Below are 13,674 nucleotides of genomic sequence, written 5' to 3'. Positions count from 1 at the left end.
CTGTATTTTACTTATTGCTGTATCTTATATGTTAAGAAGTCTAGCGGGTTGGGGGGGGGGGTGCTCTGCTACATGATCACCCCCTTGAGATTCTTATTCAGTGCTATCAGGTATGGTTGTATCTGTCTATTCTTTACTCCCAGATGCCCTACAGGCACACTATGGGTATAAGGTATCCCATGTAACATTTCAGAAGGTGGAGATCCCATTTCAGAATGAGGCATAGTTCTTATGTTTAATAAGGCAAATGGGATGCATTTTATTTATGACATTTGTTTTTAACATCAGTTTGGCTAATTGGTCTTCTAACATTTGATTAATTCTTTTGACTGGCCCAGAACTCTGAGGGTGCTACGGGGTGTAGTACTCATATCGAATGCCTAAAGCATCTGCCAATAGCTTAATGATTTTTGATGTGAAATGTGTTTCTTGTTTCGGATCAATGTAGCTTACTAACCCATATTGAAGTATAATTTCTTCTAATAAGGCTTTTGATACTGTTTGGGCTGTAGCCCGGGAGCTTGGGAAAGCTTCCACCCAGTGGGTTAGTTTGTCTACTATGACTAATTTGTATCTCCTAACCTTGGGTAGATTAGTGAAATCTACCTGGACCCTTTTAAAAGGCCAGTAAGCTGCTGGACGACTCCCTATTAACTTTTGGGAGTTAGCACAATTCATTTTTTGTAAGTTATGCACCCCTGCACCTCTTGTTTAGCTAATTCATATATACCCTTGCAGCTAAAGAATTTTAGGAATTGCTCAGCTAGAGCTCAGGGAGCCTCAGTGTGTTTGTTGATGTAATCTTTTAAAAATCTTCCTAGTGTATTCTTTTGACAATTCCCTCCCATCTGGTAACTTCTACTTACCTCTTTTTAATCGTCCCCCGATCTTCTGATAAGCCTCTATCTCTTTTTTAGAGGGGTGGGGGGGGGATTCTTGAGCTTCTCCTTTTTCAACCTCTGTGGCACTTACCTTTAACAAAGCAGTGCTTTTTGCCTCTTTGTTTCTCTGTGTGTTTAGCAGACCTCTTTCTTCCCAAATTTTTCCAAAAGTGTGCACCACCCCAAATGCATATTTGGAATCAGTGAAAATTGTCCCCTTTTTCCCTTCTAAGTCTTAGCAAAGCCCTCTATACTGTATACAGCTTACAAGCCTGAGCCAACCACCCTGCACTTAGGGGCCGAGATTCTGCCACCCCTCCTGTCTTCCCATCTATGACTGCATAGCCTAACTTTCTTTTTCCTTCTACCACCCTTGCAGATCTATCTACAAACCATTTCTCCCTTCCCAATAAATTCTATTCTGTTTCTTCTACTAATAAAACATCCCCAACACAGATTTTATTGTTAGATTCTATTTCTACATTCTTTAGGACGGGGACTTGAAAGGGCTCCCCTTTAGCCCCAATCACAGTTAGGAAATCCTTACCTTTGATACACCCAGGGGGCAGTCTTTGAACTGTGGTTCTTTTCTGCTCCAAAATCAACTAAAAAGACCAGCTCCTGTTTTTGGGGTCTAATTTTTAATTTTATCAAGGGCTCTCTCGATGTCCGTGATCCCAAATTATAAAGCCCCTGACACCTCTATTCTTTGTGAAAGACCTTTTCATCCTTTATTCGTTTCTTACAATCCCTCTTGAGGTGTCCTTTCTTTTGAAAGTAAAAACATTCAGGGGCACTTACCTGTTTGTTTGGTTTTTTGTGTGTGTGCCGGCTTTCCCTGGGGCCCCCGGGCTGGAGGGCTGGAGCTGATGTCTTAGACGTTTGTTCTTGTGCTTCCCTTACTGCTGTTACTAACACCCTGGCCTGTGTTTTTTGTTTCTTCTCATCCCTCCTCATATACGTCTTCTGTGCTTCTGTCAATAATTCCTGTAAACTCTTCTCTTGCCAATTATCTATTTTTTCTAACTTCCTTTGAATGTCCTCCCATGATTTAGCAACGAATTGTGTTTTTAAAAGGACCGCCCCCACAGGGGATTCAGGGTCGGTACCGGAATACATTTGAAGGCTTTTCCTGAGCCTCTCCAGCCACTTGATAGGAGTTTCGTCCTTCCCCTGGCATTCTCCCAATGCCTTACTAATATTTTGTCCCTTTGGGACCGCTTCCCGAATACCTTGTATTACCATGTTCCTTAGTCTGATCATTTTTGTCCGGTCTGCTTCCACCTGAGCATTCCATGATGGTCTTTGTTCTGCCTACTTCTCTGTCCCGCTCCCACCCTAGGGGTTTCTAAATTCCCAATCCTTTATGGCAGCCTGCCTTATCATATCTCATTCTTCAGCATTAAACAAGGATCTTAATATAGCTGAGATATCATCATATGAATATATACTATTTCCCAAAAATTCGTCCAGCCTTTCTGCCACCCCCAACGGATCATCCATCAATTTTCCCATTTCCTTTTTGAAAGCCCTTACATCCCCTGTGTTAATGGGAAAATTTACAAACCCAATTATTTCGGGAGTTCCGGTGCTCTCTTCTCCCCTCTGCTTTCCCTTGCCCCGGCTAGCCCTGGGGAGAAGGGGAGCAGGCAGATCTCCAGCGCCTCCTGCTGAACCCTCGCGGGCTTTGGGCTGCGCTGTGTGAGTTCGGAGAGCAGTCAGCGACCCCACGGCGATTTAATGAAGAGAGTCTTTCTCCGGGGGGTGAGTTCCGTTTATTGCAATCCAACGGGGAAAACAATAATTCGAAGGGAACCAGGCTTGCCGCGCCTGTGTTTGTCGGAGCCACGCGAGCGGGCGGGGAGGAGCAGCGCGCGCGGGAGCCAGCCAGGAGAAAGCCCCGAGTGGCTTGGGTGGGGCAACGCGCGCTGGTGCTGGCCAGGAGAAAGCACCGGAGCACGCCGCGCGCGCGGACTAAGTACGGGACGGGGGGAAACTGGAGCAGCCAATGGGGGAACGCCACGGAAGTTTTAGGGTAGTGGGGTACGGGGATACATCCAATGAAGGACGGACAGGTGGAGGGTCCCGGGTCGTCTGCCTATCACCCGGCTTCCGGGGTGGAAGATTCCAGGTGGGGGGGAGGGATACCAAGTGACAGACAGGCATCTGGGGTAAACAAGGGGATGACATTGCATTTTTGGGGACAATGGACCCGCAGGGAGAGACGGGAAAACCCGGAAGGAACCGTTACAGAACCGGGGGTACATGGAACAAACTTATACATAATGCAAATGTAATAAAGCCTAAAAAACACAACTCTACATCTCCCTATTTTTTGTTTAAAAAGAAAAGAACGGAAAATAACTTAAACGAGGGATTCGCAGTCCTGCTCCCCATCGTCGAACCCGATGTCCTCTGGTTGTTCTTGGCCTTTTTCTGGATATTCGGCGTTGAGCGGTGTCAGCTCTGATGGGGAGGCGAGGACGGCGTGGTTGATATGAATGGTGGAGTTGATGGCTTTTAAAATTAAATTTTTAACAATACTAAATCCGATAATAAAAACAATAAGTGCTAACAGCAACACAAGTCCAGTTTCCAAAATGGATTGGATCCAACCCGTGAGTCCCCATCCTTCAAAAAGCGACCCCAGCCAGTCACTTGCGAGAAGGATGAAGCTCATTGACGCTGACATTGTGGGTTGTACCCTGGGCAAGTTGAATGTCTGAAAAACAACTGAAACATAAATTAGTACTCAAGGGAGGGGAGATCTAAATCAAAAGGGAAGAGCGAGTCTAGGGAACTGGATGGGGAAAGGGAAGGCTCTGAGAGAGAAAGCGTTGAACTGGAAAGGAAAGGGGGAGACTTTCTCCGTCTGCGGAGGGCTGCATGCCTCACCTGAGGATCTTCTTTTTTGTTGGTCTGGTGTTTGGGGACATATGGCCGGACAAATTTGGAAGGGACCCATCTCGGGCCTGAGGGCGTGGACACGCAAGCATATCCCCGTCTCCAGGTGACTAAATCATAGGGTCGCTCCAGCCGCCAGGTCTCAGGATCTTTAATGAGCACTGGCGGTTTCTCCCTGACCTTGCTCTGCCCGTGGTTACCAAAGTGCCTGGCGATTGGCGGGTTGAGGATTTTGAAAGAACAATTTAAGAAATTCAGTGTGAAGAGGGCTCGAGTGAGTCGAACTTGGGGGGACTCAAACTTCACAGTTAGTGTTTGTTGTTTTAGCATACGCTTAAGACTGATGAGTCTGCTCCACCACGGCTTGGCCTGTCGGGGAATATGGGATGCCGGTTTTATGCTCTATTCCCCATTGCTGCAGGAAGCTGGCGAACTCCTTGGACGTGTACCCGGGAGCATTGTCTGTTTTTATTAATTTTGGGACACTCAGCATAGAGAAGGCCTGTATTAAATGTTTTTTGATGTCTTTGGCTTTCTCCCCTGTGTGGGCAGAAGCAAAGACTGCCCCAGAGAAAGTGTCTACGGAGACATGGACATACTTCATCCTCCCAAAGGAATGGATGTGAGTAACATCCATCTGCCATACCTCGCAGGACTTGTGGGATCCTCCGGACACGTCTGTAAAAACTGTTAACGCCTTGAGTGGCTTCTTGCTCTGAATTCGTTTGATGGATAATGCAAATTGAATTTCTGATTCGAAAATTTTGTGGGCTGGTCTCAAAACTGAAATTTTACCTGTGTAGCTGTCTAGAGAGAACTGAAGAGATTAATTTTCCTGTAAAAGGTGTTCTAGCATGGCCTTGTTTAATTGGCCCAATTCCAATTTGATTGGAATGTGAATGCATTCGAAGTCACATCCAGCTAACTCCCGGATCTGCGCACTTGCTTTGCGGATCAGTTCTGCTACTAACTCTTGTGGCCTTTTCATTCTCTTGGACCAATGGTGACTTAGGAAGACCCATTCTATGATGGGGAGTGGGTCCCTTCGGTCTTGGCCCTTGCTTTTCCTTAGGGTGTCTGTCCATTGAAATATAACACCATGGAGGTGTGGCAGTCTGCCCAATATGATTAATTTAAAGGGCAGGTCCGGATCGTACCAGTGGGCCTGTCTCGCAACATTGTCTCCTGGACCTTATTCAAAGCTGCCTGGGCCTCTGGGGTGAGTTCCCTGGGAGAACTCGGCTCTTCCCCCCCTTTCAGTAAATCGAAAAGAGGGGCTAGCTCTCTGTTTGTAATACCTAACCAGGGCCTCACCCAGTTCAAAGAACCGCACAGCTGCTGGACGTCAGCTAGGGTCCGAATTTTATTTTTGTGAGCTAATTTTTGCAGAACAATGGTCCGCTTGTTTATTTCAAAACCCAGGTACTTCCAGGGAGGCATCTTTTGAATTTTGTCCTCTCGCAGCTCAAACCCTGCAGCAATGAACGCATCGGTTGTCAGGTTAAGCGCGTGTGTAAGGAGATCGCTGTTGGGAGCACAAATTAAGATATCATCCATATAGTGCTGGATGATCACGCCCTCAGTGGCTGCACGGACGGGGGTCAGCAATGAAGCTACGTACTGCTGGGAGATGGTGGGCGAGCATTTGAGGCCCTGAGGCAACACTCACCAATGGTAGCGCTCCATTGGGGCTTCTCGGTTGGTGGAGGGAACCGAGAAGGCAAAACGCGGCGCGTCTTCAGGGTGTAGGGGAATATGAAAGAAGCAATTTTTGATGTCAATGACAGCCAATTCCCAATCTTTTGGCAACATCGTGGGGGACGGCATCCCTGGTTGGAGGGGACCCTTATTTTCAATCACATTGTTGATAGCACGGAGGTCATGAAGGAGCCGCCATTCGTCTTGCCAGGTTTTTTCAAGACAAAGACGGGGGAATTCCAAGGAGATGTTGTTTCTTGGATATGTCCCTTGGCAAGTTGCTCTCCTACGAGCTTCTGGAGCACTTTTAATTTTTGTTTGTTAAGCGGCCGCTGCTCTACCCAGATCGGAACATCAGAAAGCCAATTCAACTTTTGGGTAGGACGCTCCTCAGTGACCGCTGCCCAAAAAACCTGAGGGGTTGGAATGTTCAATGTGACCCCCCACTGGGCCATCAGGTCCCTTCCCCACAGGGGCTCCGTGTAATTTAAAACAAACAGACGTGGGTATGCTGATTGTCCATTTGGCCCCTCAAATTTTATGATGTTTTTTGATTGTTTTGCCGATTGTGCCCCTCCTACACCTTGGATTTGTCCAGCCACATCTTGCAACTCCCAACGCGATGGCCAATTCCATGAGGGAATGACCGTGACGTCTGCCCCTGTGTCCAAGAGGCCGTTAAGCCACTTGTGCTCACCGCCTTTCCACATGTAACATGGGATTTTGGGTCTTTCCTTCCCAAGTACCTGGGCCTGACAAACCTCGTAGATTTTCTCAGCAGTCTTCATCCATAGATCTTCTGGGTAGACGGAGAGCCCAGTTACAGGTGTGGCTTGGGCGATGATTTGCCCTTTGGGAAGATAGACTGGTGGGTGAGCACAGTGCAGCCACAGCACCAGGTGTTTGGGGTTTGCAGATGTTAAGTTGGGTGCAATAGTGATGTCGAGTGGCGTGTATTTTGTGTCCCCAAGGATGATGTACTTACTGTGGAGTCTCCTCCAGGTCCCTGGGTCCTGTGTGTCAACCGTGACAAAATGCCAATTGCTATCCTTGAGTAGCAGAGGTTCGGTCAGGGCCAACCTGTATGGAGAGAAGTTGGACTGGGTGTTAAGGATTGGCCTGGGACGGTCGGGGTCCCGACCGTGCCATGCCTGCGAAATTAAACTCCCAACTCCTCCCACACAGGCTGGTTCGCCAGCTCTAGTTCCCTTAGTGTCCAATCCGGTAATGTCTTGTGTGGTATTGGAGTCCTTGTCCTCAGGTGGGTGTGCTGATGTGTTGTCCCTCCTGTCCCCTGATGTCATGTTTCCCACCAAATTTGTGTCCTCACGCAGGGAGGGACTGCGCTGAGAAACTAGTTTTTTGATTGTCCCCCTGGGTTGGGGGCACCTTGCCCTTGTTGTTGGTTTCGGTTTTTAAAACGTAAAACGTCCTCTTTCAGGGGGCAATGGGATGCCCAGTGTCCTCTCTTATTGCAGAGGTTACAGGGTTTTCCCGGGTGGTAACCTTTGGGGGGTGGCCCTGAGAAGCGGCGAACAGGAGCTGGGGTCGTGGATGGCGTGAGGGCTTCAGTGAAGGAGACCCTCCTTGGTGGCGTTCGGGGCGTCCCCTGGAGGTCCTTCGATGTTAAGGTGGCCTTCCGAGCGCACACGTGCAGCATGTCTTGGAGTTTCAGCCCCGGGTCGAGGGGAAGGCTCAGGATCGCCTGCTGGCAGGCTTCATTGGCGTTCTGGAGGGCTATTTTCTTCGCTGTTATTTTTGATGATATTTCTAATTTGGAGTGCCAGATGAATGAAAATTGAGAGAGAAGGGTCTCCTTTTCGGAGGATTTCCCTTTCAACTCGGTCCCAAAACTGGATTTGGTATAAATTTGCTGTTGACAGATCCTGGAAGGACTGCAGAAGCCACCGGGCGAAATGCTTAACATCGGACTTTTTAAACTTTTCTTCTCCCCCAACTAGGATCCCCACAACTTGGACATATAATCTCTGCTGCTCCTGCCGATCTTAAACGTGCTGCTAAGCTTCACAACTAGGAAAATAACAACAGAAAAGAAAAGACCCCTATCAGACGCTAGGTAGACCTGTCCTTACCAGCTCCCTGCCTAAAGGGAGACAAACCGCAAAAATGTGGGATTTTTCCCCCCCGTGGGAGAAAGAGAAACCCACCCCAAAAAAGACAAGGTGTGCCCAGCCCCAGGGGCCCCCCGTAACTTTCAGAGGGTCCAGCGAAGTCCGAAGGAGAAACGAAAAATCCAGCTGCAAAGTTTTCACCGTAGGGAGACCGATCTTCGGCGGTGCAAAGGGAAGCTGCCGGTCCCGCCCCTCCGGAAACGCGGCTTGCTAAAACGGAGCCTTGGCTTGCGGAGGGGTATCGTGACGTCCACGAGGTTAAATCCACCGGTCTCTCAGGGCTCGGTGTTCCTCCGCCCGTGTGCCTGATGCTCTCAAGCCTCATGGCTGTGCGCCACAACTGCCGGTGCTCTCTTCTCCCCTCTGCTTTCCCTTGCCCCGGCTAGCCCTGGGGAGAAGGGGAGCGGGCAGATCTCCAGCGCTTCCCGCTGAACCCTCGCGGGCTTTGGGCTGCGCTGTGTGAGTTTGGAGAGCAGTCAGCGACCCCACAGCGCTTTAATAAAGAGAGTCTTTCTCCGGGGGGCGAGTTCCGTTTATTGCAATCCAACGGGGAAAACAATAATTCGAAGGGAACCAGGCTTGCCGCGCCTGTGTTTGTCGGAGCCACGCGAGCGGGCGGGGCGGAGTGGCGCACGCTGGAGCCGGCCAGGAGAAAGCCCCGAGTGGCTTGGGTGGGGCAACGCGCGCTGGTGCTGGCCAGGAGAAAGCACCGGAGCACGCCGCACACGCGGACTAAGTACGGGACGGGGGGAAACTGGAGCAGCCAATGGGGGAACGCCATGGGGGGTTTTAGGGTAGTGGGGTACGGGGGTACATCCAATGAAGGACGGAAAGGTGGAGGGTCCCGGGTTGTCTGCCTATCACCCGGCTTCCGGGGTGGAAGATTCCAGGTGGGGGGGAGGGATACCGAGTGACAGACAGGCATCTGGGGTAAACAAGGGGATGACATTGCATTTTTGGGGACAATGGATCTGCGGGGAGAGACGGGAAAACCCGGAAGGAACCGTTACAGAACCGGGGGTACATGGAACAAACTTATACATAATGCAAATGTAATAAAGCCTAAAAATCACAACTCTACACGGGAGCTTTGGGGCCTTCCCTTAAAGGGTATAGATTAGGTCTGTCCCTTTCATCATCGCTATCCCCTGTGTTTTCTTTCCTCGTTTTTTGCCGAGTTCTACTGGCAGGATGGGATGCACTTTCCCGGTGTGGTGTGCGTGTGTGTGTGTGTCTCTCCGTGCTGTGTGGAGAGGGGGGGTGGGGGCTGAGATGGTCCCAGAGTGCCTGCATCAGAGACTTGTGTATTAAGTGGTGGTGCAGACTGAGCCGGGGGCGCTGATGGGGGGGGGGGGGGGGTGGAACTGTAGGGACCAGTGCTTGAACTGGGGGAACCTGGTATGGGGGGGCAGGTTTTCCAGGGGTTCCCAAGTTTCTTCCGAGCTTACCTTGCTGCCAGAGGTTTTAATAGGGAACAGCCGCGCGCTGGCATATTCCTATAGCTTGGCATAATTTAGCTCTTCATTGTCCCACTCCCATTTTAGGCATAAAATGCACAGCACAACTTTATATTGACCAGAAACAAAACAAATTCGCTATTCATTTCTAAAATCGATGGTCGAGAAGCGAAAAGCACTTAGATTTCAGTCCTGCAGAGTAGTACCAGCAGCTTGTGCTGTTTTTAAAATTGCTGCCTGCAGCAACGGGTTTTCCCCACACTACGTGTCTGAGTGGCGACCAGCGCTGCTCACACGTGGCAGGGAAGCCCGAGTCGTGCTCCCCCCACCGCCACCAGGAGCCACTGCCGCCCCCCGCCGCTATCGGGGTAGGTAGGAGCCCCCTCCGCTTCCCCCTCCCGCCGCGGGGAAACTAAAGCCGCTCCGCACCGCTGCGAAGGGCAGGGGCAGGCAGAGCCCCCCCGCTCCCTCCGAGCCGGCGCTGCCGCCTCCGCCGCTGGTTCTAAGAACTGCAGAGGCACGCTGCCTGCAGCTGCATGGGGCTGCGCAGCCTTTTATCAAACATTAACTTAAGGGGTATTTTACTGTTCCCTTGTCCCATATTTAAAAGTTTTCTTACCGTATTCCAAGTCAGTGTCCACAAGTTGTTCTGAGAAGTCAGTTACTCGCGTGCTAAAATGTGTATTTCAGTCCTATCCCGGACTGAGTTTTACCGAACCTTGCCAACGTAAATAACCACACAGCGAACCGGTCTGTGGGTTTTTCGGCTGGAAAATGAATGAGCTCTCTTTTACCTGTTTTCCTGGGCTCCCTGAGCCCAGAGACGGTGAGGTTAAAAATTTCTCGAGTCCACAGGAATGTACCTTCCCTCCCCCGAACCGTCTGTGGGTGGATCCCCGTAAACTCCCAGAGTTTCAGGTCGTATGCGTGTTGTGAGTATACCCGAGTCCTTTCGCTTCCCCCGTAGCCGACCACTTCCCTCGCGGGCTAGTGGAGCTGCAGCTCATTGGGGTCCTCACTCGCGCCGTGACTATGTCACGTCTCACTCAAACACACACCCACCCATGCGCCACCCAACCACGCAGTACTCACGGCTCCTTTTCCTGAGTGGATTCTTCGTGCACGTCGATTTTACGAGTGAAAAATTGCTGCAGCCTCGGAGATTAGCTTCGAATTCCGAGAGCTCTGGGCCCATTTATACCCTTTCCTTAATGTGGCTTTTTGGCTGCTTTTGGAATCTGGTTGGTTCCGTGGAGTTTCGCAGTCCTGTCCGGCTGCTGAAATCAGCAGGGCGCCGCCCGGATTTGGGATAGGGAACTCTCTGGATACCCCTAAACCAGATCACGTAAGGGGTCACCAAGTTTGTTATAAATGAGAATTTGTCCAGCCAAATTAATATGAAAAATAAAATATTTATTTTTCAATCAATTTCTATCTAGCCAGACACAAGGAAAGAACAGAGCTGAGCCCGGGATCGGCCCTGGGTGTGCAACAAGGAGTCAGCCTCAGCAGAGGTTTTCCTCCATGCCCACACACCTCCATCCTGACACAAGGGATTTTATAGGGAAAATTCCGCCTGAGGCCAAGATTTCAGCAATCAGTCTTTTCTTCTATTCAGAGTCCATATGTTAATAAGATTTTCTTTTTGGTGATGAGGAAGAACAATTCAGTGTCTGGAGTTTGTTGAGTTACATGTATTTGCTCAAGTATTTCCATGATATCCATCTTGGGTCGTTCACGCGAACGATCAGCACCTGGGGTTTCTGTATCTCCCCAGACATGGCTAATCTCCTGGCGAGCTGTACCTTCTTACTTGTAAATCAGTTTCTAAAATATACCCGGTCTCACCTGCGAGGGTGGGGGGGAATCCTAATACAAACATGTATACTCTAACAAATATCACATATATCATATTAGAAATGGCGCGAATTATATCTACTACACATAACAAGGGGTCCAGACCCAAATCTGACTCCAACATGGCTTTCGAGCTGAGCATATTTTATATTCTATTGTTATATAACTAACATATTAATTATTAAACTTATATTGTTCTATTGCATACATTGACATGAGTTTCTCATGATCTTTCTTAGGCCCCTGACCACAGTTTCTCATGATTATTCTTATGATTAAACAGTAATTATATTTAATTACTAAACAATCATCACATCTAACAATTATATCATTTATCATATACTAGCTACACAGGTGCAATTCTAGCAAGTACAAGGCCAATAGTTTCCCAGGGTATTTTCCCAGGGCCTGCTAAGCCTAACTTTCCTTCTAACTCCCCAAATTCCCACGATTTTAAAACCCTTTTACTATCACCGGGACCCCGCCAGGACCCCGCCGGGACCTCGCAGCACTTGCATCTGGACACCTTCTGTTCCCCCGAAGAGGTAACAGGGACCTTTCCCCGTGTCTTCCTGGAGACGGTATGTCCCTTCGGGACTGTGATTTAACCCTCATAGCCTAGGAGCTGGGGCGGGGAACAGATTTCCCAACATAGCACTGCCAGCAACCCAGGGTGGGCTTGCAGTTGGGAAGGGGTACCTGCAAAAATGGGCAACCGAATTTCTATGCAGAACACGTAACTCTTACAGTGTGGGGACATATGATCCATCATAAGGGACTTCCTGTGTCAGAAGACGCTCTCTACAAGCTTTTAATTTGGGCCAAAATTAATGGTTTCCCCATAGGTATGGAAAGCACCCTGTACCCACAAGCCTGGGACTCACTAGGTTACTGTCTGTGGGAGGAACTCACGAGGGGAGATGCGGCTGTGCCTTGACTAATACCGGTTTGGTGAGTCCTTTCCAGAGCGATACAGGGCTGGACCCCAAGGGAAAGCGAATCCACCTCGGTAGGCATGTCTCAATCGGACTTGGAGGAGCGTCTCCCTCCGCGCGGGTGGCCCCCAGCCTCTCCTGCATCGCAGACTGCAGCAGGAGTGCCCCTGCCACGACCAGCGGATTGGCCTTTCCCTGTTCCATATGTAGCAGCTGGCGAGCCTTCGCCACGGTCGGCACTGCTCCGATTGCCGGTGCTGGCGTTCCCAGTTCCACAAGCCGGCTGGACTTGTATGCCGACCCCACTCCCCTCTCCACCGCCGCCAGCCGGGGAATGATCCCTTTACGGACAGCCACCGCTCGTTCCTCATCGCCCCCAGTGCAGTTCTCTCCCGGATTCCCGGCGCACGCGCAGGAAGGACCGACGTTTTCAGCGGCTCTGCTTCCACGGTCAGCAATTATTCTGACCGGAGCCGCGGTCACTCCTGCCCCTTCGCTTTCACCAGCGCAAAGAGGACAATCGCCTCTTCCTCTTCCCCCCCGTGCGCCGTGTGGATCGGCCCCACTTCAGGCGGATGAAGCGGCGGGAGCCAGGAGCTCCTCGGCCCCGCTTCTGGGTTTCCTCCCTCCTGCACCGCAGGTGGGGGCGGAACCGTCTCCGCCGCCGCCAAGGGATGCAGCCAGTTCCGCGACAGCGGCCGGCTCCCCCGCGCTGGAACTCACAACCAGCCCCTCTGCCCTGCAGCCTGCAGCTGGGTCATCGGCAGCGGCGCTTACAGCGCCGGCTGGGGATGCCCCCCCATCTGCTCCGGCTCCTCCAGCCGGCCCGGCTCCCACCCGGGATGCAAGCTGTGACGCTGAAGATCCCCAGCCCGCCTCGCCGCTTCCAACTGGCCCGCCCCCCGCTGCCTCCATCAGATTGCCAGGGAAGACGGACAAGGACAGAAGCAGACACCAGCAGCCAGTCCCTCTGCAGGGGCGGGCCCTCGCAGCTGGGCGCCGGCCCGACTATGCTGCGAAATCTGAAGATCAGCGCTTTTCTGGGATCAGCACTTTCCCTGGGACGGGGGCCCCCTTTTTCTGTGGAGTCCCTGCCATGCCTCGGAGCGCCCCGTGTGTCCCGCTTTCATTCGCGGGGCGGAACGAGCAGGATCCCGAAAGGCTGCGGCTTGTACAATGCCGGGGAGGGGCGGGGAAAGGGTGGAGCGCTGGGGAATTTGCCGAGACATCGGCTGCGTGGTGGGGGCGGGCGGTAAAGGAGAAGGTGGGAGTGAATCGCCCGTCCAGGGACCCCAGATCCAGGGGCCCCAAATGACACCAGTGCAAAGCTGGGGGAAGGGAACAAGCCAAATGAATCCGGGCCCGGCATCGGCGGAGTGGCCGCCCCGCTGCTGGCTTCTGAAAAAGAAAAAAAAAGGTGATAGAGGTACAGAGACTCACTGTCTTCATTGACTGCTCAAAGTACTGGAAGGCCACGAGTCAGTCTCGGCCCAATCAGTTGAGTTAAAGGCCGTTGCCATGGCATTCCAGAGATTTTCTGAGATACCTCTGAATTTGATCACAGTTATGCAGAGAAAAGGCAGAAAAGGTAATCCTGCAAACCCAACAAGCAGGAAGCCCAGAGGGCACATATACAGAAATAAGATAAAGGATATCTGAACCATTCATTTGCACATAACAGTTATTCTTAAGAGCCTTGTTTGAAATGTGTTAAGTGACACCCTCCAATTAGAGCTTGGGCTGTGGCCAGGCCCTGACTCTACCTGGACGGGATGATTGACAATCAACCCAGATGTTTTCTGCATCCAAA

At 51.0% G+C, this 13,674-nt stretch overlaps 1 protein-coding gene across 1 annotated transcript; it reads right to left on the bottom strand.

Moving 5' to 3' along the window:
- Positions 1-4,491: 4,491 nt before the first annotated feature.
- LOC140682155 (uncharacterized) lies at positions 4,492-12,068 on the bottom strand. The gene is made up of 2 exons (XM_072923040.1): positions 11,842-12,068; positions 4,492-6,563 (listed from the first exon to the last, which is right to left on the bottom strand). The coding sequence occupies exons 1-2, from the start codon at positions 12,066-12,068 to the stop codon at positions 5,642-5,644; spliced, it is 1,149 nt and encodes a 382-aa protein (XP_072779141.1). The 3' UTR covers positions 4,492-5,641.
- Between the last annotated feature and the right edge of the window lie 1,606 nt (positions 12,069-13,674).

This window comes from Taeniopygia guttata, chromosome W (genome assembly GCF_048771995.1).
Source record: "Taeniopygia guttata chromosome W, bTaeGut7.mat, whole genome shotgun sequence".
NCBI lineage: Eukaryota > Metazoa > Chordata > Aves > Passeriformes > Estrildidae > Taeniopygia > Taeniopygia guttata.
This window is presented reverse-complemented; position numbering and strand designations above follow the sequence as displayed.